Here is a 27,761-nt window from a genome sequence, read left to right on the forward strand (position 1 = left end):
ACAAAAACAAGCAAAGTCTAGACAGCTTAGACATAGGAAAGGGAGCAGGAGACCTGCTGTCCAAGGCGAAAGAGAAGGTTTCCAACAACCTAAAGACTCAAGAAGGGAAAGGAAAAACTCCCCATTCAGATAGGAAGTCAGTGGGCTCCTTCCCCAAAGTTGAGGAGGCTGATATGGACGATGAATTCGAGCAGCCCACCATGTCTTTTGAGTCATACCTCAGCTATGACCAGCCCCGCAAGAAAAAGAAAAGGATTGTGAAAACCTCAGCCACGACCACTGGCGTAAAAGGACTTAAAAAAAACGATTTGAAAGGCACTAATAAAAACTTGGACTCGGTTCAGAAATCACCTAAGGTGAACGAAAACAAGTCAGAGAAGCTTCAGCCGGCCAGAGCTGATTCAGTCAGGCCAAGAAAGGTCTTTGCCGATGCGTTGCCAGTGCTGCCAGACCTCCCGTTACCTATGATACAGGGCAATTACCGGCTACTTCCTTCGCTCGACTTGATACCCTTCCAACCAAAGCGAAAAGCACACTCTTCACCCCAGGAAGAGGAGGAAGCTGGATTCACTGGACGGAGAATGAATTCTAAGATGCAGGTGTATTCTGGTTCCAAGCGTGCCTATCTCCCCAAAATGATGACCTTGCGTCAGCAGTGCATCCGGGTACTTAAAAACAACATCGACTCAATCTTTGAAGTGGGAGGCGTTCCATATTCCGTTCTTGAACCTGTCTTAGAGAGGTGTACGCCTGATCAGCTGTATCGTATAGAGGAATACAATCATGTATTAATTGAATATACAGATCAATTATGGAAAATTCACTGTCACCGAGACTTTAAAGAAGAAAGGCCAGAAGAGTATGAGTCGTGGCGGGAGATGTACCTGCGGCTTCAGGATGCCCGAGAGCAGCGGCTACGCCTTCTGACAAAGAATATCAGATCTGCACATGCCAATAAGCCCAAAGACCGACAAACAAAGATGGCCTTTGTGAACTCGGTGGCCAAGTCACCTCATGATATTAGAAGAAGGCAGGAGAAGTTTGGAACAGGAGGAACAGCTGTGCCCGAGAAAATCAAGATTAAGCCAGCCCCATACACCACAGGAAGCAGCTATGCTCCCTTCAGCAGTGGCAGCAGCAATAGCTTTAACACCAGCCCCAAGGAGCCGGCCTATGACGGCCCGAGCACCAGCAGTGCCCACTTGGCATCCGTGGTCAGCAGCACTGTTTCCTGTGATCCTAGGAAACCAACTGTGAAGAAAATGGCCCCAATGATGGCTAAAACGATTAAAGATTTCAAGAACAGGTTCTCCCGACGATAAACCTGAGGACTTGCCTTGGCGATAGAATTGGGGGGTGAGGAATACAAGGACAGTGGGGGTTGGGGAATGGAACTTCCACAGGAGACCAGAATCTTCTGCTCTGTAGAACCTTTGGTCTCCGACTCCTGCAGTCTGCAGGTGGCGCACCTGTGAACCTGTGAGCCGCAGCCACTGCCTCCCTGCCTGGAGAACACTTCAGAACTCGGAAGAAGATGTGAAGCCTCAGTCTCACTGAGGATTTTAAGGTCAATTATACTTTTGTTGTTAATTAGCTTCTTTGTAAACTATAAGACATAGTTTTAGTTAATAAATACTGCCCCCAGATTGTATTTATATTTTAAAAAAAAACATCCAAGGGACATCTGCTCGGGCAAATGTCTCTCCAAAAGGGTCGGTCCTACTGTGTTAAAGTCTTTAAAAGTTTTTTAGAATGAAGATTAGATTTTTTTCCCTGAAACTGAAAACAAAAAGTAATTATAATATCCAGTGTTAGTGTGGATGCAGAGAAAGATGCACTTTTAGATATCACTGGGGAGACTTAAAATTGTGCAGTAATCCTTCCGGAGAGCATTTTCACAACAGGCCCCCAAACCCCCACTGCCGCTTATGTCCTCTGACCCAGGAATGCCAGCGAAACCAGAAGAACCTTCCACCACACTTGTGAGAAATAATAATTTCTTTAAGCTACTAGAGCTTAAGGTGGTTTGTTACTGACTAACAGATAATTGAACGTTATGTATTTCTTTTGAAGCATCTCTTACATTTATCTGATTTAGAATAAAACAATCACAATAAAGCCATAATGATTAGGCACTTTAAAACAAATCCTTCAAAAATTTTGAAAAACTTCACCCATATTCTAATAATAAGCATATATCTAAATATGTGATAGAATATATTATATGATATCATATTATATTTATATGCTCTTACTAATATAAGCTCTTTAACTAGAAATCGTTATGTTACCAGTACCAGAAGACTTATCACTCGATTCAATAAAAATGAATAGTGAATTATTTAATCCTCCCTATTTTTTAAAAAACTTGTATTTTACAGTACTGACATTTATTTCTCCTTCTGATTCCAATTTTAAAAAATTAGAAGGGAATTTAGGGTAGAATATTTTCTGCAAGTCTTAAATTACTCCCTACAATCCCAGGGCTGGTATCATTTCTACCTAGTGGATGCTTTCATCATTTCTTCATGTTTAAAGAATATGTTTATTCCTAGGCCTACACTTATTTATACGTCTTCACCTTTCCTATCCATAACCCAATTTGATGTCAAAATATGCTAAGGTGAACTCAGCTGAAAATCAAAGAGTAAGCCTAAAAAGGCTTCTGCTATTTCAAATTTTAAAATAGATGTCCTAACTCCACACACTAAAGATTAGTGCTTTAACCTTAGCACGGATCCTCACCCAATCTCCCTACTTATTCTTGCTTTATACACAACACTAACAATTAGGCTTTGTGGCTATCAGGTCTATAAGAGATTAAAGCTATACGACAGGAAAGCACTTCTGGATAGCAATACAAGAAAATGGGCATTTTAAAATCAATGATGGAAATGAAAAAATAACCATGAAAATAGGTACAGAAGCTTAAAAATTAGTCTAGAACCACTTACTGTAGGGGCCAGCAAGCCCTAAAGACATCATCATACTTTATAGCTCAGGATAATAACTAATAAACATGCTGATGTCCCAAGTTGATGAATAAGTGAAATTGTGCATAACATAACCTAAGCCCACAGGAAAGGGGCAGGTTTCTATCTGAAGTTATTTTTTTTCAATGTCATGTCTAAATGACTAAAAATTCAACTTAAAAAAAAAGGTTTATTCCCTAATGGCTTTGGAGTGGTGAAATTCTAATGTGAATCAACAGACACTTGAAAGAAAAGTATCTTAGCAAAATAGTTCTGATCATTGGTACTACATCATTTATAATTTAACCTGAAAGAAGATGTCACTGAATAGTGTTTTGAGGTGTTTTTTTGGAGGGGCGATGCACTTGAGTTTTAGGGTGAGGAGGCAGAGAAGAAAGAAAGAGTTAGGGGTTAGGAGAGAAAGAAAGAGTTAGGGGTTAGGAGAGAAAGAAAGAGGAATGGCCAATCTCCCGTGTCATACATGTGCTGACTTCTAAGGCTGTAAGGTTTTTAATTCAGAAGATGCATCTTTGTCAGTAACAGATTTGTCCTACAGTTTATACATTTTAGAATAAGAAAGTTTTAAATATAAAAGTTTTGCTCCTTCTGATATTACTCAAATCAATGATGCCTTTTCATTTATAATTTGGACAGTAGGATAAAAGGACACTTGCATTTGGTCTGAAATGAAAAATGATTAAACTTCTGGGTGTTGAGGAGTTCAGGGGTTCAGTTTCCATTTCAGAAATCTGAAGCATGATCCAAGTTTTCCTTTAATGACTTTTCCACAAAATTAACCTCTGAGTGGCCCCTTCTGCTCTAACCTAAACCAGATGTTTTGTGTCTTTTTCTGTTTTCTTAAATGCATCGTTTTTCTTTCCTTAACTAGCCTTATTTGGTAAAAGCTGATAATCTTTCTGGATATTCAGTAGAATGCTGATGTGGTTAAAAGTCCCAATTGCTGCCATCTTGAAAAATCCTTGTCCATGGTGACCTTGTGTACAATGTCAAATGATGACAATCATGTAAAAAGCAAAGAGAATGAAAGACCTGTTTAAGATGTGAGTCCCTGTGTTAATCTAAGTCAATGCCTTTTTGGGGTCTGATGTAAAGGCCATATACAAAGGTAACAGAGGCCCACTTACTGCTTCATGTATAATTGCCCCAACTAAAACTCATGATCTTGTGGGGCCCAGACTATCTCTTTTACTTCACATGGTTTTTCCCCTCTTTAGCACACATTCTCAGAGTTCCTAGTTCAGAGTTAGGCCCTTCTGGGTGTCTTAATAATTTACTTTTACAAATTGCTTTTGTTATTCCATAAATATTATTGCCAAGATGTGTTGGGTTCCACTGATATGAACAATAAATGATTGAAACCTAGATGAAGACTCTGTGATTCATGTAAGGTGTCGGTAACTTCTATACTATTGAGGATGTTCTCATAGTTTGTTTGATTGATTAGACTCTGAGAATCAATCTAAGGATATGCTTTAGCTTCATGAACATTTATTATAGTGATATATTACCTGAAAAAATTACCAGAAAGAAACTGAGCTTTAGAATGACTTAACTGAATGCAATTGTTTTTGCTAGAGTTCGTTGTTTATACTTAGTCCAATTGAAAGATAAAACAATTAACTGTTACCAGTTTTTTAAAAATTAATGATTGTTATGAATTTTTACACATACATAAGCAAAAAGTGGTCTCTAGCTTTAATAGGGTATTTTGTTTTATTTTTGTCTTTCCATCTTTATTTTAATCAAATGTTAATCTGCATAATTTAATGAGTTCCCCATGAATGGTGCCGTTAAAGAGTATCATTAACCTCAAGTATGGTTTTGATGGTATCCCATGAGGAATTGCTTGTCTACCTTGACAAACTATACTAATAAATTTGCTAGTCCATGAGGCATAAGACCTTCTCTAGAGGAAGCACTAGTATAAACATGGGGCTGAAGGTGTGATCAAGCCTTTCATATCAAACCCAGGTGCCCCTGATCATGGAGCCATCCTGGCAACCAGAGTACCAACTGTGAGCCAAAGCAGCACAGAGAGCCTTAGCCCTTGAAATGGAGGCTGTTCCAGGATGACCAGTACAGTACAGGATCAAATGTCCAGGGCAGCATGGGGTGATCCCAACCTCTAAGAACTCTGAAAAAGTTAAGGCCATTGTGAAGCCATGGTTGGGATTTGGACTTCCTCTAAGAAGTCAAAGGGTCTGGCTTAAAGACTTAGGTCTAACATATACCAAGCCCCCTGTAGTTGCTACCTGCTATGGAAGGCTTCAGAGTAATGGTCACAAAAGACAATCCGCCCTCTGAGTGAAGAACACAGGGGTCCCTGTACCCTAAAATGTGTGGACCTAAGTTGAGTCAAAGGCTGAGATAGAGCAGGGAAGCCCGGGGAGAGAAAAGAAGTGATCTACACCAACCTTGCCTTGTCCTCCTCTCCTGCCCCAGAGGATCGGCCACTCTAGGAAGCTGCCCATTTGACTGGTCAACCAGGAAGATAGATGTGATGGTGGAAGATGCAGAAATGAGGACTAGTCAAAGTACAGGGAGAACAGTGCTAGAAGGAATCCAGGGAGTATATCAACTCCTCGTTCTTTCTTTTTTTTTTTTTCCAAAGATTTTATTGGGGAATTGGAGGAGGGGAACAGCGTTGGGGAATCAGAGAAGGGGAACAGACACGTTTCTGTCCTTTTGTTCTTCAGTCTAGTTGTGGAGGACGTCGCTTCACTGGCCCAAGTTTGTATTATCATTGTGCTCTTCCCGGGTGAGGCAGATTGGTCGTCAGCCTTTGGATGGCTGCTCACGGTGGCTTATGGCCGCTCACGCCCGCTGCCAGCCAGCCCTACTGCAGCCTACGCCATCACCGGCGACTCACAGCAGCCCAGCTCCAAGTCGAGCTGTTGTTCACCATCTTAGCTGTAGAGGGCGCCACGTCACTGGCCCATGTGGGATCCGAACCGGTGGCCCTGCTGCTCAGAGCTTGCGCTCCCAAGCCAGCTCTCAACCAATGTGCCACTCAGCCAGCCCTCAACTCCTCATTCTTGATGGGATTGGGGGAGCACTAGTAAATCACATCTTCCTTCTTTATCTAATCCTTAGGCTAAATCAAATTCCTTGGCCTGGAGCCCAAGCGAATTAGATTCCTTTAGGGCCTTTTGCTAGCTGTAGAAACTCTTATGTGCCCTAAACCTTAGGGCCTAAGGTATGAATCCTCATTAGGTAACATGTATCTGGCATGACTACCTGTTAAATTAGGCTCTTAGATCAGTGAACTTTCCAGCTACCATTATTTGGCACCCACTATGTACTAGACCAGAGAATAGCAATCTTTTCCTTGTAAAGAGCCAGAGAGTAAATATTTTAGGCTTCGTGGGCTATTCAGTCTCTGTCACAACCACTCAACTCTACCATTGTGGTGTGAAAGCATTCACAAACAGCAATGAATGGATGTGGCTGTCATCCAATGAAAATTAACAAAAACAGCTTTGAATTAGGCCTACTGGACATAATTTACCAACCCCTGTGCTTGATCTGGAGTAGACTTTTGATATATGAGTTGTACATATTCTTTCTAACAACCCCATGCAGTTGGTGTCATTATTTCAATTCTGCAGACAAACAAACTGGAGCTCAGAGAGGTTGAGAAACATGTCCAAAGTCACACATTTAACAAGTGGTAAAGCCAAGATTCACACCGTCGCAATTTCTTCTCTGTTGCAATCTAAGGGGGACTTTCTACTCTTTGGGGATATAAGCGACGCATGCCATTTAAATGCTAACTTTTTTATAAAACAAATTTTTTTCACAGAAATCTTTCTAATGTCTCGATGGCTCAGACTATGCTTCTACACAGCAATATTTACAGAAGCGCCCATAATAGAATGATGCCTCCAGAGCCAGGAGCACTGCTTGTCAATAGACTGATGGTTGCAGCCGATTGTTTTCTATCCCGGCTGCCTCCCGTCTTTCTGGCTCCTCTCATCACTTCTTTCTGATGTTTCATTTCAGCTTCCAAGTCTTTATCATTTGCAATGTGCCCTTTGCTATATTATTGAAAGAACTGAGGTTATCAAGTTAAACCAGATAACGTTACAAACTAATCTGCTATGAGTAGATTCTGGCCCATGTGTAGCTTCCATGCCTTTTTTCCTACATTGGGTTGAAGTAGATAAAATTGCCATTTTTGTAGGTCAAGTGTGGCAGTTTTTGTACAGTTCAACATAGACACTGCGACGTGCATTTTGTCTGGTGCTCACGAGGTTTTTCTTCTATCTATTTCATGGTTCATGGCGGTGTTGCAGATGATTAAAGCAGCAGGAGGTGAGCTGCCAGGAAAGGGGGCTAAGATAGAATGATCCCTCAACTCCATTGCATTCTACAAAGCCAGGGGCAGGGGACCAGAAGTCAGTGAGATTGCCTCTCCACCACTGACCTGCACGCTGAAATAGTTTTCATCCCTACTTTTCAAAATTGATCTTTTTAGGACCTTTTGCACAATTGTCTCCTCAATCCTCTTTATTAGAATGATGCAAAGCAGTCAAATTGGCTTCACAGGCTCACAAGATGGTGAGTGAGTGAATCACCAAGGCAGTGAAATAGACATAGGAAAGAAAGTATGGAAACCTGGGGAAAAAGCTCCGATGACTCCTGAAATAGCAGAAACTTTACTTAAAAAGCAGGGCATCCACACAAAATGACTACGAAATGCATCATATGCTCCATATCAGTTCAAAATGGGAATTACTTTCAAAGGGCTCTCTATGAGTATGCATGTACACCAATATTTATACTCCTGAAGAGCTGACCCATTTTTCACTCACACTAAAAAAAAAAGAAAATCAATTCTATAAAGAAAGAAAATTAAAAGACAAGGAAGATGTGTTGCCTCCAGATTCAAATTTCTTGGGGTAAACAATAGGGACACAGATGATTCCTGAAGATGTGGAATCGTTATAGATAAAACCTTAAAATAAACCAAGAGAAATAACAGAAGTTAATGAAAGGGGTTAGTAAACTCGTGGCATAGTTTCTTTGCCCAGGGGAGAGAAAAATTCACAGCTACACTGGAGATTTAGGCATTTCCCTGGAAACTAGTAAAAAGTACAAGTTAAGAAAAATGAAAGATTTTTTAATACTTACCTTGTTCTCCACCTGGACACTGTCACCTTCCCCCAGCACTGCTGTGTGATGAGGCTCTATTTTTTGTTGTGCATCATCAGGCCCTACAAAAAAGGTGACCCACTGAATGTGATACTCATCACAGTATATTTATCATATGGTTACAAATTTGGTTAACTACATACAGGACAGTAACATTCATGTCAACTTCAGAAATAACAGACTTAGGAATCTCCTTAAATCTCTTGGTTGATTATATTTGCAATTATTAAAGTCTGAAACTGGCTGGTTTCCATTGGAGAAAAGAACAGGGAGGTGAATCTTGCATTGTGTTTCCACTTACACCTTCACTGGCATGCCTAATAGTTCAATGAATAAGCAAAGTCCTGGGCATTACATGCTAAGAGTGTTTCCTTGGGTAAATTATAAACCTCATAAGAATGAAGGACAATGAGTACGTGCCATCATTAACTCATTTCAACAAGTATTTATTGAGCACCTACGACTGCTAGTACTGAGAACATACCAAGAAGTGTCAAGCTGATTCCTTGCATCCAAATAATTCAAAATCTCATTGGGCGAAACTACATATATATTTGCAAAATAATCAGAGAATAATGCAGTTGAAAAATAAGTAAGTTGGATAGCTATTAAACTATGAACAGTCCCAGTGCTAAATGCTGTGGCGGTGGGGGGCGTATTCAGGATGATTCCATTTCCATCCCCTCTATACTGAGGCTCCCAGACAAAATAATACAGACGAAATTGTGTCTTAAATGCACCTGTAAAATAATAAGCAAAGTTCGATGAGAGAACAGAGACTGTAGGGGCTAATTCAGGGCTAGGGACCCTAGGAATTTGTTGTGAAGTTAAGACGAACAGAGGTTTGTAGGATTAACGAGACCTACAAGAAGCAAAGCTAGGATGAAGGGCATTCTAGACAGGAGGACAGACTGTGGAATGTGCTGGGATCATGCAGGGCATCTCTGGGGGAATGCTGAACCTTCTACTATTGCTGGAACATTCTTCTGGGAAGAATGGTGGAAAAGTAGTCTGGCTCAGGTCAAGGAGGGTTGAGGGCCATGCTTATCCATACAAAATGGAGGGCCTTTGAGGAGAGGGTGTGGGTGTGAAATGGTCAGATCTGTGTCTTGAAATCACTCTGGGAGCAGAGCATAGAATACGTCGGAGGGGGCAAAACTGAAGTTAGGATGACCTACTAGGAGTTTATCCTAAGAGTCTAAGTGAAAATGAGTTACAGTCTGAACTGGGAGAGTGGACACAGAAAGATAAGGATGGATTTAAGAGGTACAGCAGAGAAAGAATCTAAAGGATTTGGCAACAGTGGGAGGGAGAGGAGTCTAATACGATTCTCACAAGGAACAGAGTAATGTAGTGACCTGAAGATTACAACAGTGGTTCCGAAAGAGGAGGCTAGAAAACGGAGAAGCCGAAGTGGGACAGAACAGCCCTGCGAATGGACAACAGAGAGAACAACAATAATAATCAATACGTGCTTATGGAAATGAAGACAGCGGCTTGAGTTATTATATGAACAGAAACATAATTTGTGAATATTGCTTGGGAAATCCCAATATAGCTGTGTTTTCTAGAGAAAACATCCTTTCCACCTCTTTGGATATGAAGTAACAGGGTTCATTGTGATGCTTGCAAACATGAAGTAGGATTCACTTTTTTTGGTCTTTTTTTTTAAATTAAATTTATTGGGGTGACAATGGTTAAGTAAAATTACATAGGTTTCAAGTGTACACTTGGAGTAGGATTCTAATGGAGCAGGCATTCTTAACCCAGAGTCAATGTGCTCCCAAGGGGTCCGTGAATAGAATTCAGAGCAATCACGAACTTCACAGGGAGATAAATGATATTCCTATTTTCACTGACACCTAAGTGAAATGTGGCCTTTCCTTCAGTTACGAATGTTGCCAACAAACCACAGTAGTATTAGCTGGACCGATGATTTTGTCCCCAGTAGAAACCACAGATATTTACATTTGACATTGCAGTGCTGTTACAGATATCTCAAAATACAGTTTATGTTCATCACTACTTAGAATTCAGAGGAGACCTGCTGCTGGATCATGTTATTTCAAATGTCATTAGAGAAGCTCACATATAACTGTATCATAAACTTGTTCTTTTAATATTGTAATGACTTCATTGAGTTAAAAAACAAACAAACACATTGTTCAGAGGTGGGGCCTTGGCAAATGTCCAAAGGGTCCATGGCACAAAAAAGATTAAGAACCTCTGTCCGAGAGGCAGTGATGTGCACGTTATCATTTAAAACCCGCTTTTGGGGATAAGGGGGAGAATAAACCTGATGTGTAATGTGTGTCACTTCCCACGGTGTAAATGCCCCCGCTGCGGCCATTTTCAAGCTGCCAGCCATTGTGAGATCAGGGAAGAGGCGCTTAGCCAGCTCCCGTGAGCTGGCAAGAGTCAGCCCCAGCACACCACTGAAGGCTTCTTCTCCATCTAAGATTGAGGTCAACACATGCCATGGAAGTAAATGATAGAACTCTGTTGATTTTCCACTCATGCAAGAATTTAGCAATAAAAGAGAGTTCTGGGAGTTGAAGAATACTCTCATTTAAAGTCGGGTAATAGTTTTAACTGTGATATGGAGCAGCATTTTATTAAGTGTGCTTTACTTAGATTCCCTGGGAGCAACGAACCATGCCTTTATCATCAACTAATTCATATGTGACACCCATTACCCACATGGTCTATTCCTGGCCCTAATTTGATCATGCAGGATGGTTCATGATACATAGACCCAAACAGCTTATAAAGCCCCTTCACTATGTTTTAATGGAGCGAGCTGGCAAGAGACAGCTCTCAAAAACAATGCCGAATCAGGATGTCTCTGCACCTCCTATCAGGGGCTTGCTCAGCTATGGTGTTCATTGGCCCATGAGGAAATCTTCATTTAGAAACATAGAGTTCACGTTCTCCTAAGAGCTCTCATTCTAACTTTATGTGGAACACAATTTTGACCAGTTCTCCTTGCTGATCTAGGAGAGGTGTTGCAGTCTTGATTCTGAAGAGGCCATTTGAAACGCTCCACCCTAAGGCAGACCTTCCTTATACACAGCAGGGTCAGCTTTCCAGGTTAATCATTCTAAGTGTACCTCAGCTTCTGTATTATTTTATGACATGTTTTTTAAACAGGATCACAGAAAGCAAAGACACTGATTCCATGTTCATGTCATTTCTATGCTATTTCACCCATCTGGTTATCTCCTGAACCTAAAATCAATCTCCAAGAAAATATATCTTATTGTTTCTGATTACTTCCAATTAGAAGGAGAGCCAAATCAGATAATAAATAGTTTCCACTGAGAAGCTTTGCCAAGAATGTTGAATCTAATATTGCAGCTAAGGAAAATGTAACTGAAAACAATTGAATTGCAAATATTTTTGTTCGCCTAAACGGTTATAAAAGGGCAAAATGCTTTAGAACATATTTTAAAGTTAGTGCTGCATCTTCAGTGTGTGATTAATTGCTGTGCAAATTTTTCCCCATACGCCAGGTTTCCTTTTCCTTTTCCTTCTCTTTATAAGAACTGCTGTCCCACTTACTCTCTATTCCACACATTCCAGTACTTCATCATAGATTTTGATGTCATCAAGTTTATATGTACAGTTGCAGCATTCTTATCTGATGCAATCAAGATCATTAACTGAAAAAAACAAACTGCTTTAAACATTTTATTTTAAATTACAGTGAAACTAATTTGGCAATTTTTAGAAATATAGCCAAGGCAGGTCTGCTGACTGGATTGAAGCACCATCTTCCCTTATAAAGCATACACATAATGAGCCACTGAAATCCTTCTAGATCAGTGGGTCTCAACCTTCCTAATGCCGCGACCCCTTAATACAGTTCCTCATGTTGTGGTGACCCCCAACCATAAAATTATTTTCGTTGCTACTCTATTAACTGTAATTTTGCTACTGTTATGAATCGTAATGTAAATATCTGATATGCAGGATATATTTTCATTGTTACAAATTGAACATAATTAAAGCATAGTGATTAATCACAAAAACAATATGTAATTATATATTGTGAAATATTTATTTCTAATTACAAATAAATGAAATTTTCTCTTGAAGCCGGGTACTCATATGTGGGCGTATCTGCATGTGGGCGGACCCGCCTGGAGACGGATAGAGGAGCGGTGTCTCGGTTCCTAAGACCATCGAAAATATGTGCTTTCCGATGGTCTTAGGCGACCTCTGTGAAAGGATCGTTCGACCCCCAAAGAGGTCGCGACCCACAGGTTGAGAACCGCTATTCTAGATGATTACCGTTTCCCCCAATCTTTTACTGTCATCTCTCCCCTATTAATTCAAGGCTTTTCTTTAGCAACTCACGTTTGCAAAGCATTTGACTTAGTTGCTCTAGAAATACTAACCCTCTTCACACTATTTCATTAATTAACATATTGTTTAATTACACAATTGCAATTATTGGGGCAACTGACATAAACAGATTTGAGAGCAATTACAGCTGCCGAGTTCACTTGGACTTGGCTGGAATCCTGGGTACTCAGGCACCTCACTCAAGGTGTTCACCATGGAATGAAGCAGTTCATTCTGAGTAAGTGGAGGTCAATTTGGAGGGCTTCTAGTGCATGTCCTCATTTTTATTGAGATCTGGGGGCCATGCGAAACTTCTTAATACTATCCAGAACCAGAAGCAAAGAATTGAGCACAAACTAAGCATGAATAATTACTTATTTAAATAAATTGGAAACATTTTACTGCCCATATAAGCCAGTTAACTGTTAGTTCAATAACCATACACAAATATTTTTAGATTTCTAAATGTATTTTCTAAGCCCCAACAGTATACTTGACAATGGTCTTTCCAGGGCATTGGCATCCAAGCTGATAATTTGTCCCAAGCTTCAGGGATACAGGATAGAATATCTTCTACCCTTTTGATCTCTGTGTTAATGTGTCATGACATGTTCATCTCAGCTACAAGGAAGGGGTTCGGTGCTAGTATCCTTGGGATCTGACCATGAACTTCTTATTGTCTTTGGATTTTTAAAAAATCATATACTGTACAGATGTCAGCTGAGGGCTGGTTAAAGGACTTGTTACTTCAGTAAAAGATTGTGTCAAAGATGTCTTTCTCTCCCACATAATTTTTAAAGCTACTATTCAACAGTCAGCTTAGAAGGCCTGAAAAAAAAAAACCAGTGGATCAAAAATTAAGAAGATCCCAGAAAAGCATAAAATATCTCCAATAAATTAAAAATATTTTAAAAAATACTTTTTAAAATAAGAAATTGCTAATTCTAATCATTTTATTTCTGCTAACTCCTTCTCTTCTTCAGGGTGTCACCTTGAACTTTAAAATGTCTGACTAACTTAGACAGCTAGTTAATATCCAGCAGTTTCTACTGTTCAAAATTCCATACTCAAATTAAATCTACTGATGTTCATCTTTTAAGTACTCCCTGCATCAATATTTTTAATAGAAAAAATACCTGTATTGGCCTCCTAAATCTCCATTTTATGGAATCTCCCCAGATTATTTTCTCAACCCAGAGTGCTGTCTATTAATTCCGGCCCAATACACACAGTATATGTATTTGTAACATCTACTTAAACAGAAAAAGATAACTACTTGCTTATCAGCTCCCACCATCTGTGGCTGGCAGGTGCCATCCTGGATTTATAAGCAAGATAAAATTGAGACAGTAAAGTCAGAAAGCATTTTCTGGATTCTCTCTATAGATTTTATAAGTCAATATATATTCAATCGCTATCTCTGCTCTGTCATTTCTTTTTCTCTGGTGATTTGTTCTTGCTCTTTTGTTTTTCTCATTAGCATCTCTATTAGGGGGTGGGTAGGAGGAAGGGAAGGAGATAAAATTCAAATGAGGTCATCTGGCCAGTTACTCATTGGTTAAGCAGAGGCCCAAGAGGCCAGTTGTGGTAGCTGGATTCTCTCCAAGGTCCAGTTTACTCTGGACAGATACAAGTTCACTCCAACGCTACACACTGAGACCCCATTTCCTGCCAGATGTTTTGGACTTGAGGTCCATGGTCACAAGACAGGACCAGGCCAGTATATAGAGATGACTCAGGAAAATATGCCTCACCTCCCGAAAAACAAGTAGATGTTTAAGTCATTCTTACCCCTCGAGTTGTTGAGCTTTTCACTTGTTAAATTCTTGGACTAAAGGTCTGTCAGGAAACAAGGCTGTAACTACTGATGAAAACAGATTTTGAAGATTATTTGCTAATTTTTCTCTTTCATCCTTACAATGCCATTTAACCCCAAAGCAAATGTGAGCTTTTGTGGCGTCCACCAGCTAAGAAAGGTTTTTACATTTTTAAATGGTGGAAAAAATCAAGAGCAGTATTTCATGACACATGAAAAATATGTGAAATTCATATTTCAGTGGCCATAAATAAAGTTTTATTGGAACAGCCACCCCAATTGTTTCCGTATTACCAGCGTTTGTGCTACTAAGGCAGGAATGAGTCACAACTGAAACTGGATGGCCTGCAGTGATGAAAATACTTGCTATCTGGCCCTTTACAGAAAGTTTGCTGCTCCTGCTTTTTCTCATTCTACACAAATATTTGTGGTGTCCTTATCACTTTAAGAATCATATCCTCCCCGAATAGACATTTCTCTAAAGAGGACATACAGATGGCCAATAGACATATGAAAAGATGCTTAACATCACTAATCATCAGAGAAATGCAAATAAAAAACACAATGAGATATCACCTCATACCAATTAGAATGGCATCATCAACAAGACAAATAATAGCAAGTGTTGGAGAGGCTGTGGGAAAAAAGAACCCTCATACACTGTTATTGGGAATGCAGGTTGGTGCAGCTGCTATGAAAGGCAGTGTGGAGGTTCTTGAAAAAATTAAGAATAGAATTACCACATGACCCAGCAATCCCTCTCCTGGGTATCTACCCCCAAAAATCTGAAAACAATTATCTGTAAAGATATATGTGCTCCAATGTTCATTGCAGCTTTATTTACAGTGGCCAAGACATGGAAACAACCAAAGTGTCCTTTGGTGGGTGATTGGATAAAGAAGATGTGGTGTATATACACAAGGGAATACTATTCTGTTATAAGAAAAGATGAAATAGTGCCATTTGTGACAACATGGGTGGATCTTGAGATTATTATGCTAAGTGAAATAAGTCACATAGAAAAAGTTGAGAACCATAGGATTTCACTGATATGTGGGATATAAAACTGAAAACAACAAAGGAACAAAACAAACAAATGAAGGAACAAAAACTCATAGACACAGCCAATAGTTTAGTGGTTACCAGAGGGTAAGGAGGGACAAGGGTGATAGGTGAGGGTAAAAAGCTTTCTTTAGACTTTACTTTCCTCATCTATAAAATGAGAGTTGGTTGAGTCTCAAACATCCCTTCTAGACCACACTCAACAAGTGACACATATTCAACACTAGAATAAGAGAAAGCCTCCTTCCTGCTCCCCTTGGAGTCTGTTAGAGCTCCATCCCTTTATTAACATCATATCAAAGTGTCAACCCATATAATTGTGCTTGGACATTACATTTGCACACAGGCAACAGTAAAATGGCTGCTGTCATGACTGGCGTTCATATTCTCCTCCCTCTCTGAACATGCTGGAAGCGAAAAGGTGCCCTACCCTGGGTGTACCAGGCTGTACTGGGATATAGAGGGGGCTGGTGCGGTACAGGAAGAGGTGTAGTATTCAATTACATGAAAGGGTTCATTTTACCTTTCCTCCCCTTCAGTAGTTAAAATTATATTGCACTTGAACCCAAAGCAACGTACTCATCACTTACCAATATACACATCTCCAGATATGGTATAAATGAAGCTTGTCCACCCTGAAAAGAGACGAGTGACATTAAAAGGTTAGTGTCCATAATGACAAAAGGAACAAAGATATAGCAATGTATTTAACAGTATATGTGAAATATAAATATGTAAATTTACATAACAGATATAAAAGATAAGTTTGGAGATGAAATCCTTTATTTTCTTTTAGCTACATACTTAAAAAATTAGGATCTGTGACCTGTTTAAAACACACACTCCCATTCCCACATGCGCACATGCATGTATACATTCAGCCCTCTTAAGTGACTTGGCCCCATAGGTTTCACAGTCACCCAAGTAGACGGTGTACAATTCACTTGGCTCTGTATCTATATGCCAGCAGCTGTATTAACAAACTTCCACTTCTCACATCATGCCAATAAGTGCAACCCACCAGTCTGGCTTATCTTGTTCACTGTCTTCCTTCTCTCCAGGAACAGAATGCTAAAAATATGCTTCTCTTTACTTCGCTGCACTTTCATTTCCAGTGAACTCATTCCTTTTTATCTAGCCTACAATAGACTATCAGATCTAGGAATGCATAATCTTTGGGGCATGAATGAACTTCAGATGGCCCGTGCACTCCCTGGAAATGTCCACACAATTTTTCAAGTGTGGACACTTTTCTGTGAAGAGGGTACACAGCGTTGACCAGATTCCTGCTGTGAGTCATGGGGCCAAGAGCTCAGAACCACGGACCACCTGCCATTGGCTCTCTGAACATGAGCACTGGACTTTCATGGACGTTTATGCAATGTACCCATGGCTTAGAAGAGATGCTGCGGTGCTACTGAGAGACGTGAACCTAGAAACGGCAAGCTGAGAATGGAATTAGGATAGCACTCCATGTGCCTTCAGAGGAAAAGGAGGGCTGGGATGCAGAGTTCAAGGTAGCAGAGCAGGCAGACTGGAGTCTGTGTGAGAGTCAATGTGATGACACAGTAAGCAAAACAAAGGCAGGGATGGGAGGATCATGGATATACTTTGGGGATGTGAGTGTGATGGCGGGTGGGTTGAAATGTGCAAGAGAGGCACAGAAGAAAAGGTATACCTGATAAAACTTAACATAAATTGAACCTGCTTAAGAAAATCCGAAGGATGGCAAAAGACAGTTCGGTGGGTGCCAGAGAATGTTTTTTCATCCTCCTATTTCAGTGTTTTCTCTCTGAGATTTTTTACTAGAATAAGTTTTAAGGCCGCTGGAAGTAACACTATTTGCTCCTAGCTCACTCACGTTTTTTCTCCCTTATTGACGCACTCGCTCAGCCTTCTGAGCTCGGTCTACCATCGCCTAGTGAACATTTACCACTCACTGGGGGTGGAAACAGGAAGATGAATAAGGCACAGCTAGGTTTTCAAGTTGCGTAACTTTGGGGAGGGAGGTTCACGTAGATGCTGAAAACACGCTAACAATTCACAGCCTAAGTGCACATGTCTTATCCAGATGGGCTGACTCTACCGGAGCACTGCTGTCTGCTCTAAAGGATGCTAAGCTTCCTTAGTCCTATCGAGCCTGATTTATAATAAGGCTGGAACAAAATCCCGTTCTTAGCTGCTTTTTAAGAAATTTGGCCATGGGAAATTGTTTACATTTCTTTTTCAAAGTGCAAATATCCGTTGGTTTTTTCTCTTAAAAAAGTAATCCATATTATTTTGTTTTAATTTGAAAATATTTTAAGACTGTGAGAGTATGTAGTGTCATCTAAATAGAACGTCTTTCTGCAATCTTCATACCTACCCTGACATATCGTTAGCAATGTGGCACTTGTGCTTTCAGTTTCTTTATTTTATGCACTAAATACTATTTGCTTAAAAACTAGAACAAACTCAGTATTCTATCTTGGATACCTTTCCATGTTAAAACATAGAGAAATAACTCTTTCTTGGGAAAAACTGCAATGCATTCCATTGTAAGGACATGTCATCATTTACATAAGGTATTAAAAAATTAATGGTTTCCAATTTTGACAGAACCTCAAAGTTCTCAATTGCAACTGGGTTTTTATTTGGGATTATTTGGATTATTTTAATGCCATTTCTCCTCTACTCCCTTTGCTTCATTCTTCCTCACCCTCCAAGCAGGAAACTAGTCCACACTTAATTGCCTAGGTCTGTTTTCGTTCCTTTTTCATCTTCTTACATAATCCTGAATGACCAAACTCGTTTGCTTAAAGAAATGGCCAAGTCAATTATCTAAACACATTCACCTAGTTTTGCTCCATGAAAAAAGTCTCATATTAGGATATTGAATCTACCTTCATTAGTAATAACAAAATTCATGTTACTGGTTAGGAGGCACAGAGTTTAGAGCAAATGGTGTAGGACTAGAGAGAGGGCAATTTCCTTGTTTTCTTAACAGGTTGTCCATCTGCACTTGCTTCGTGTAAACCTCGTTTCATTTCCATCAAGCATTGTTTCTTAAAGCTATGGCAAAACAAGAGCCAAACGGTGTGAATGTTTACTATATGTTTAAGAACCACTACAATTTCTTAGAATTCCTTCTCTGCTAAGAGCAGAATTGCATCAGCAAAGAGCTCTCTTGTGAGATTTTCAAGTTCTCAGCTTTCTGTCTTCCCCCACCTCACGTCCTGTACCAGGAATTGATAGCATCCTCACATTTTTGTTGTGCTGTCAGAGGTCACAGGCCCTACAGTTTCCTGTCTTCTACGAATGTCCCCTCTAAGCTACAGCCTCTTTGCAGCTGGGAAGCCTTTCCCTTCCCTCGTAAGAAAGAAAATGAGTTGGGATGGAGGTCACATTTCACCTCTGGCCCTGTAGGATGGTTTAATCAGCAACATATTTAAGTCAGAATTCCTTTAGTCAAACATAAAAAATGTACAACTTTTCATTTAAATATGTAAATCATTTGCTGTGGCATGTGCTCTCATTTCTAGGGAGGTTCCCAGTCTTGCAAGCGTCCCCAGTGAGAGCTTTACTTGGCCTACATTCCCTGCCATAATCCAGCTAATTTTCTTCCAGCCTTTCAGTCTTCGGGTTCATTATTTTAATGAACTTTACAACTACTCCTTACATACGTATCTGTGGAGAAAGTACAAAAACATGGCGTGGTGTCGCACGAAATCCCTGACAAAGGTCAGCTCTGGGGAGGAAAGAAGAGTGGGGGATGGGGCCCAGGAGAGAATGAAACTCTACCCGAACTCTGGGCTCCGCTGGTTGCCAGATCCCAAAGCAGCACTGGTTCCTAAGAGCCTCCCCAACCCCTGTGTTCAGGATGGGCAGGCAGCTCTCTCACCAGGACCTCATGCCTGGCCTCCTGGGACAGGAGGCAGACCCACCTGGTCCTCTCCTCCCTCTCCTCATTCCGCCAAATTATTGTCTACTTTTTACTGTGAAATCATTTCAGACACACAGGGAAGTTACAAAAAATAGTACAGAGAACGACCATAGACTATTCACCCAAATTCTCCAAAAGCTAACATGTTATCACATAGGCTTTATCGTTCTTCTCTCCAGAAATATTTGAGAGAAAACTTGCAGACTTGATAGCCTTTTATCTTGAAATAATTTTTAGTATGTATTTCCTAAAAGCAGTTATTTTCTTACAAAATCAGAGTGTAGTTATAAAAATTGTGACATTGATACAATATCAATGAAAAAATTCTGACCATTATACAGGACTATCATCTAGGTAGAGATATTCAAATTGTGCCAGTTGTCTCAGCGGTGCCTTTAATGGCAAAAAGAAACAAAACCTTCTAGGCCAGGATCCAATCCGAGTTCCTGCTACATTTAGTTGTCATGTCGAATCTCCTTACATCTGAAACTGTTCCTCAGACTTTTCCTTTCATTAAAAGTACAGACCATTTATTTTGTAGAATGTCCCTCAGTTTGGGTTTGTCTGATGTTTCCTCATCATCAGACCAAATTTTTCAGTTCCTTTCCTTCTCAACTTTAGAAGAGTGTGTTTTTTTAATTTCAGTACTTTACATTTTTTAATTCAGAAGAGCACAAAGGATAAAATAATGAACACATACATTGCCATATTAATTTCATCTCTTTTTCTTTTACATATAAAATCATATAGGTGAGAGAAATGTCCCCTAACCGGTTGCCTCCAATCCATTTTCTACCCACAGAAAACGTGAGCTTTCTAGAAGCCCCACTTAAAACCCTGTGGTGCCACGAAAAACAAACCAACTAAGTAACTATAAAACAGCAACAAAAACAATCACAAGCAGAAAGGGCAGGCTTAAAAAACAGCAAATGACCCCTAACGATCTAGGACCAGATGCTTAACATTTTGAAGCCTATTTTGGTTTGTAAAATAAGGAAATATGTACAACACAGGGCTGTTGTGACGATCAAGGGGCATTGTTTACCTGCATATACATACATACATACATATACATATGTATGCACATATGTGTGTTATATGTTTTTCACCTTATCTGTACAATGCCTGCACTTAGTAGGCATTTAACAAATGTCAGTTCCCTTTCCTGCCCCTTCCTTCTAACTTTCCTCCAACATCGTGTAGGGCAGGAGGTTGCAACGGCAGCTATCTATGCTTCCGATGAGCTGTGACCCAGGGCAGAGAAGGGTTCTAACCACAGAGATGGCCCCATGCTCCCCAACACGCCCCCCTCAACTCCAAGCCAGCGAGTCTCCTCGCAGACTGCGCTAAACACTAAGCAAAAGTCTGCAGGGTCACTGCTTCCCAAAGGTCTATAGAGAATAGATCTTTGCTGTCCTCTTCAAGAACGTCCTGGCACTCAGGATGCAGTCTGTGTCCCAACGACCCATGCAGTCTAGAATTGGCGACGTAAGGTGGGATTTCTGATCACACAGCAACTGACAGCTCATTATAAGATCTCTAAGCTTGCCAAGTACAGGCATTTCACACCCATCTTATAACCCAACATAAACAGCAAGAGAGAGAGGTGTTGACTTTGTAGCTCTGCCATCTGGACAACAGACAGGTTATTTCAGGACCTTTTGTGAATTCCATCAAAAGAAAATAAGAGGATGCCCATTTTACTAAATGTGGTAAGTGACATCAATAGTAAAATACTCAATGATATTGCATAGTGCATAGAATGGTACCCACACAAAGACTTGAGACGACTGGCTTTCCAGAGTAAAATATACTCAGAATGTGTTTCAAACATTCCACAATGGTCATACTATGGCCTGTGTTTATAAGTCTCGGGCATATAACATGAAGAGCTGTCTCCAAAGATCCTATATTTTAAACAATAACAATTGCAACCTACAGGAAAACCTTCCCTATGGTTTGGTCCACACAGATAATACGAAACATTCATTGCATTAGAGACTAACAGAAAAACTAAGAAATAAAAGAAATTTAACATTTTGAATGAGAAATGTATTAGCAATGTAAGCTCTTTGGAATGTAAACTCTCAGAGTAAAGCCTTCTAAGTGCCCAGAATGGAGTCTAGCCCTCTGGGGGCCAAACTCCACAGATTATTTTCTTGCTAATAAAATAGCAAGGAAAAAAAAACATATTAAAAACCGCGGGAGGGCCTGCTGAGTGGCGCATTGGTTAAGAGTTGGCTTGGGACACCAGCTCTGAGCAGCAAGGCCCCGGTTTGGATCCCACATGAGGGCCAGTGACGCTGCACATACTATAGCAGCGGTTCTCAACCTTCCTAATGCCGTGACCCCTTAATAAAGTTCCTCATGTTGTGGTGACCCCCAACCATAAAATTATTTTCCTTGCTACTCCTGTAATTTTGCTACTGTTATGAATCGTAATGTCAATATCTTTTTGTTTTCCGATGGTCTTAGGCGACCCCTGTGAAAGGGTCGTTCGACCCCCCCAAAGGGGTCACGACCCACAGGTTGAGAACTGCTGTATAGCTAAGATGATGAACAACAGCTCGACCTGGAGCTGGGCTGCCGGTGAGTCGCCGGCGACGGCGTAGGCTGCAGTGGGGCTGGCCAGCAGCTGGCGTGAGCTTTCATGAGCTGCCGTGAGCCACCGTGAGGGGCTGTCCAATGGCCGGCGAGCGACTCCCTCACCCGGGAAGAGCGCAACGATAATACCAACATGGGCCAGTGAAGTGATGTCCTCTACAACTAGACTGAAGAACAAATGGACAGCAACTTGTCTGTTCCCCTTCCCCGATTCCCCCAACACTGTTCTCCTTCCCCAACTAAAAAAAAAATCTTTAAAAAAAAACAAAACCCTGGAAACTTATCTTGCTCTTTAGAGACTAAGTCTACACTGAAGTTTTCCCAGCAACAAGACATTTTTTTTTAATTTTTTTTTTATTGGGGAATTGGGGGGATGGGAACAGTACTGGGGAATTGGGGGAAGGGGAACAGACAAGTTGCTGTTGTTTTTTTTGTTCTTCAGTCTAGTTGTGGAGGACATTGCTTCACTGGCCCAAGCTGGCACCATCATTGCGCTCCTCCCGGGCAAGGCAGATCAGTCGCCGGCCTCTGGACGGCCGCTCACTGCGGCTGCTGGCCGCTCACGCTGGCTGCTGGCCACACGCGGTAGCCCATGGCAACCCACTGCCACAGGGACTGCAGCCTACACCGTCGCCGGCAACCCACGGCAGCCCAGCTCCAGGCCGAGCTGCCGTTCAGCATCTTAGCTGCGGAGGGCAGCGTCACCGGCCCTCACATGTGGGATCCGAACCGGGGCCCTCTGGCATCCCAAGCGAGTTCCCAACCATCGCGCCACTCGGCCGGCCCAAGACATTTAATGTGATCATTTTTAATTAAAATAATACATGCTACTATTATTTCTTTGTTTTATTTGATCAGAGCTTTTCTCTTCAAATATACAGTATTCACAATTGGTTTTTAATTGCTCAGAAAAATTCAGAAGATAATTCAAGTATGTCGTTATAATAATAAAATTATATTTAGGGCTGTAAAATAGAAACTATTTTAGGCTTTTGAACTTAGACTGAAACCAAGTTTATAGATAATTAAGAACTAAAATAGATAGAGCTTTAAAGGTTAAATAAAGCTTCAGAAAACAATAGAAGCCTTGGATAAGCACAGAATGTCATAAATACCCCTAGGATCATTGTAGGACATATTTAGACAGCTGATTGTTTTTAAGAGAAAAATATTTTTAAATAGGACCTGGAAAACATGAAAAAATGCACCTTTGTCAATTGAAATGTGTTTCAATTCTTAGCATAGTTTCTTGCTTTATATGGACTCTTAACGTAAGAGTCAATTAAAGATGATTAATTCTCTAAAGATGATACATTAGATAAACATAATACAATCTTCAAACTGGTGTGATTATTCATTTAAAAATTTTCAAAACAGTCATTTTTTTAACCTATTGGCAAAATCTTGGGTTTATTTACCAATATACCCAAAGCACTACCGATAGGAGTATTGGTCACTAAAGATCCATTAATTTGTCTGGATCTTAGTGGTTAAGAACCATAGTGAAAGTCAGACTGCATGGGTTACAATCTCAGCCCCAATACTCACTAGTTAGTTGAACTTGAGTAAGTTACTTAACCTCTTTGTATCTCAGTTTTCTCATCTGAAAAATGGAATAATCATAGTCTTTGCCTCATGGAGTTGTAAATATTGCAGGTGTTAATACAGGGCAAGTTCTTAGAGTAGTTTCTGGAAAACAGTAGGCACTTAATAAATGTTAGTTATGATCATTATTGCTACTGCAAGATGGTTCAGTGAACTGTGAGCTCCCAAAAATGTTCATGATATTCTCCATCATGTATATTTGCCATTTTTTTCTCTTTTTCAAAGCCACATTTTAAAAAAATGCAATTGTACATCACCATACATGAAAGTTAATTCCAGGTGTAGCTATATCAATAGGAAAGGCAGAACAACAAAGCATCTATAATGGAGAGAACATTACCATATAAGGTAATATATTTGCAGGTTCCAGGGATTAGGGCGTAGCTATCTTGGCAGGGCCATTATTCTACTACTAACCACAGAGGGGTAGGCTATATGTTTTCTAAAGGAACTTTGTTGATTGATGTACATATACTTTGAAGTTAAAAGTTGGGGGATGCAAAAAACGTTTACATAATTTTTTCCGTACCATAACAATCCTCCATTTTTAACATTTCAGATCCTGCTTTTAAATACCTAGTGGCAGAGGTGATGTGAAGGAAGATGGGGAAAACAGAGTGGCTGTTCAGGGCCAAATTTTGATGCAGTCAGTCAGAAGACAAAGGGGACATGAGGACGAGAAGGCACAAGTTTCTTGGAAATGATTGACATTTTCCTAGAAATACAGATTTGTGTCCTTCTCAATGAATGATAATAAAGTGTTACCTGTATATTAGTTTACAGCAAGGAAAATCAGATTGCTTTGCAAGAAATGGTAAAAAAGTCACTAAAGAAAGAAAGAAAGAGCAAGAAAGAAAGAAGAAAAAGAAAACAACTACTTACTCTTATTTTAGCCAAGAACTAACATGAAAAACGTGTGGGCAATGTTAAAAGAATCTGGTACTGTCAGAGACTTGACAAATTGGATTCTTTGTAAGTGAGGCACCGTGCAACTCTATTCCTGATATTAACTGCCTTCCAAATCATCACTGCACGAAACATCTGTTTTCTGCAAGATTAGCACAACTCCACAGAAATGTGCCTTACCCGAAGGAAATAAAAGAGATGGTAAAAATTGATTCCAATATTATTTACAGGAAAGAATTCAGATAAAACCTAGCATGATTCATGAGAAATGTTTCCAGTCTCCCTTAACTAGATGTCCCCTGGGAATATGCATTTTCGTGGTATAGAGGATGGCATGGTAGCAGTATATGCTTGTTTTCTATCCCATTCATGTGGTAATGATACAACGAGGTCAACATTAAATTAGTGAGACTGCAAAGCATATGCGAAAAGCCAAACGTAACCCAGACATTCACATCAAGTCTTTTTACTGTGAGTAAGAAAGCCATCTAAATACCATAAACAAATCATGTCCAGGACCCAGCCAGTGGCCCACACATTTCAAGGAATAGTGGATGTAGCAAAGCACGCAAATAGAATTAATTCAGACAGACCTTGGATTTTATAATGGAATTTGGCCTGGAAAGGTAGTTTTTAGAAAAAGACAAAAAAAGACAAAGGGTGACCTTGACTTGAATGACCTGATAATAAAATTTATACAGCATAATTTTACCAGCCGTTATGTCTGATCACAGGCAGTCAGAACTATCAAGTCTATAAATAATAAGTACTTTATAATATCTGAATTAATTGTTTGTCTGGTACTGGACAAAGAAGCCTCAAACTTTGGATTTGTCACCTAATGCAATGCAAGCATGAATCAATGTGTGTGTGTGTGTGTGTGTGTGTGTGTGTGTGTGAGAGAGAGAGAGAGAGAGAGAGAGAGAGAGAGAGAGAGAGAGGAAGGACACTATAGCTGGAAGTGATGTCTTAGAAAAGACAGGTTCTTCTGCTTCACATCTAGGTTTATAAAATACTTAAAGTGGGTTTATAGTGACTCGACAATAAACCTGCATTTCTAAGTGACTTGTCTTTTTGTATCCCTCCAAAAATGTTTTTGAAAACAAATGTCAGGTTTAAAATTCATGATGATGAAATAATCTAGAAGTACAGCTTTGTAAACTGACAGACACACATTCTCCCCTGAGGGAATATAGAGCAGTGGCTGAGTGCAACCTTAGAGCAGAAATTAACACCAACCATACACTTAGAGGAGTCCTGGAGAGACTGGCACTCTCATACACTGCTAATGAAAAGTGTGACTGCCTTTTTGGACTGCAACCTGACAAAACATTTTTAAATTAAACATGCATATACCTTGGGACCATCCCTAGAAACCTGCTGCATCAAAGTAAGTCCCCATATAGAAGGATATGTGTACAAGGATGTGCACTGCAGACCAATATGCAGCAGCCAAGCACAAGGAACGAAGGGAGTGCCCACTGACAGGAAATAGCTAAATGCACCGCAGCCAACCCACAGCACAGAATACCACCATTAAGGAGCTACTGGGGTCGCTCAGTAGACTGGGAAGGATTTCCCTGAGGTAAAGTTTGGTCACAAAAGCAAGATGCAAAAATGTATTTGTGATTCCATTTTACTAAAACAATGACAAAATAACCCCATATGTGTGCATGTACATATACATATATGTCAGTATAGAAAAGTAAGTGTGGAGAAAAACACAGCAAAATCTAATTCAAGGATATATCTGGGATTTCTCCTACATCTGGGATATATAGAGAAGGTGCTGTTATTGGGCAGATAAGGGAGAAAAAGGTACTGGAGGGATGCAAACTCAAAAGTAAAAGAAAAAAGTTAAAGCATATTTGCTATCACACTTATTGCTATAAAAATTAATATAAGGGTAGGCATGCAAGATGTGATCATATAATACAGTAAATGTTTAAATTTTAAAAATGCATTACAGCAAAAGACACATTGCCATTAATCCCCCTCAAAATCCTCCCCCTCACTTTGAACACACTTATCCCATTGTTCTTGCCACTTTCTGAAGCAGTTCTGGAACTCCACTTTCATGTCTTTACTTCATCCTCCATCATGACAATGCTCCATGTCACACATTGCTTCTGGTATAGCAATCAAATAAAAACATTACGGTGTGGACCGGCTGAGTGGCGCGTTGGTTAAGAGCTGGCTTGGGACGCCAGAGGGCCCCGGTTCGGATCCCACATACGAGGGCCAGTGACACTGCCCTCTACAGCTAAGATGCTGAACAACAGCTCAACCTGGAGCTGGGCTGCCTTGAGTTGCCGGCGACGGCATGGGCTGCAGCCCCTGTGGCAGTGGGTTGCCATGGGCCACCGTGTGTAGCCAGCAGCCAGCGTGAGCGGCCAGCAGTCGCAGTGAGCGGCCGTCCAGAAGCCGGCGACTGATCTGCCTCACCCGGGAAGAGCACAATGATGGTGCCAACTTGGGCCAGTGAAGCAACGTCCTCCACAACTAGACTGAAGAACAAAAGGACAGCAACTTGTCTGTTCCCCTTCCCCCAATTCCCCAGCGCTGTTCCTATACCCCAATTCCCCAATAAAAATCTTTAAAAAAATAATAAATAAAAACATTACAGTGTGTCTTCACCCGCCTTATTCACCAGACCTGGCACCATGTGACTTCTGGCTCTTCCCCAAAGTCAAAATGACCATGAAAGGAAAACATCTGAATCAATTCAGGACATGAAGGCAGCCACGACAGCGCAACTAAAGACACTCATGAAAGAGGACTTCCAGAACTGCTTCAGCAAGTGGCAAGAATGATGGGATAAGTGTGTTTGAAGCGAGGGCGGGTATTTTGAGGGGGATTAATGGCAGTGTGTCTTTTACTGTAAAACATTTTTTTATTTAAACATTCACCGTATTTTGTGATCACACCTTAAATGTTTAAGTGATTTTAAAATTTTTTCAGTACTTAAAAATAGCCAGAATGAAAAAAAAAAAAAACGAAGAAGAAAATAATAGGTCCGAGATTGATGCCTAATGACTTGAGGCATAACCATTTAAAAAAAAATTGGCCTTAAACGCTTGGGAGTTTTCTAATTATTCTTTGTAATTAAATGTCAACTTAAAGGTAAGTCTTCCATAGCAATACCTTTATTCAAGAGATGGCTGTATCACAATCAGGGGTGTACTTGTTCATAAGTAACAAGGTTGGAATTTGCCTCCAGGAGCATTGTGAGTCAACAGGGACCAAGGAGTCCGGAGATGAAGGTAAAAGGCCTCCCTTGTCCAGCAAGTCTTTACATGGCCTTGACAAGAAGCTTGTCTGTTGGGCCTTAGTGTTCACACCTGGAAAAGAA

General features: G+C 40.4%; 2 protein-coding genes across 2 annotated transcripts in view; one reads left to right on the plus strand and one right to left on the minus strand.

Moving 5' to 3' along the window:
* LOC109395168 (transcription elongation factor B polypeptide 3-like) overlaps positions 1-1,368 on the plus strand; it is a 2,585-nt gene extending 1,217 nt beyond the window's left edge. Inside the window, exon 2 of the mRNA XM_019665993.1 lies at positions 4-1,368. Coding sequence (XP_019521538.1) covers positions 4-1,322 — 1,319 coding nt within the window. The 3' untranslated portion in view covers positions 1,323-1,368. The remainder of the gene's footprint in view (positions 1-3) is intronic.
* The window catches only part of PIR (pirin), a 93,776-nt gene that overhangs the window by 6,085 nt on the left and 59,930 nt on the right, over positions 1-27,761 (minus strand). Inside the window, exons 7-8 of the mRNA XM_019667378.1 lie at positions 15,963-16,007; positions 8,127-8,209 (exon numbers count right to left, since the gene is read on the minus strand). Coding sequence (XP_019522923.1) covers positions 8,127-8,209; positions 15,963-16,007 — 128 coding nt within the window. The remainder of the gene's footprint in view (positions 1-8,126; positions 8,210-15,962; positions 16,008-27,761) is intronic.

The sequence above is a fragment of the Hipposideros armiger genome, unplaced genomic scaffold (genome assembly GCF_001890085.2).
Source record: "Hipposideros armiger isolate ML-2016 unplaced genomic scaffold, ASM189008v1 scaffold_13, whole genome shotgun sequence".
Taxonomy (NCBI): domain Eukaryota; kingdom Metazoa; phylum Chordata; class Mammalia; order Chiroptera; family Hipposideridae; genus Hipposideros; species Hipposideros armiger.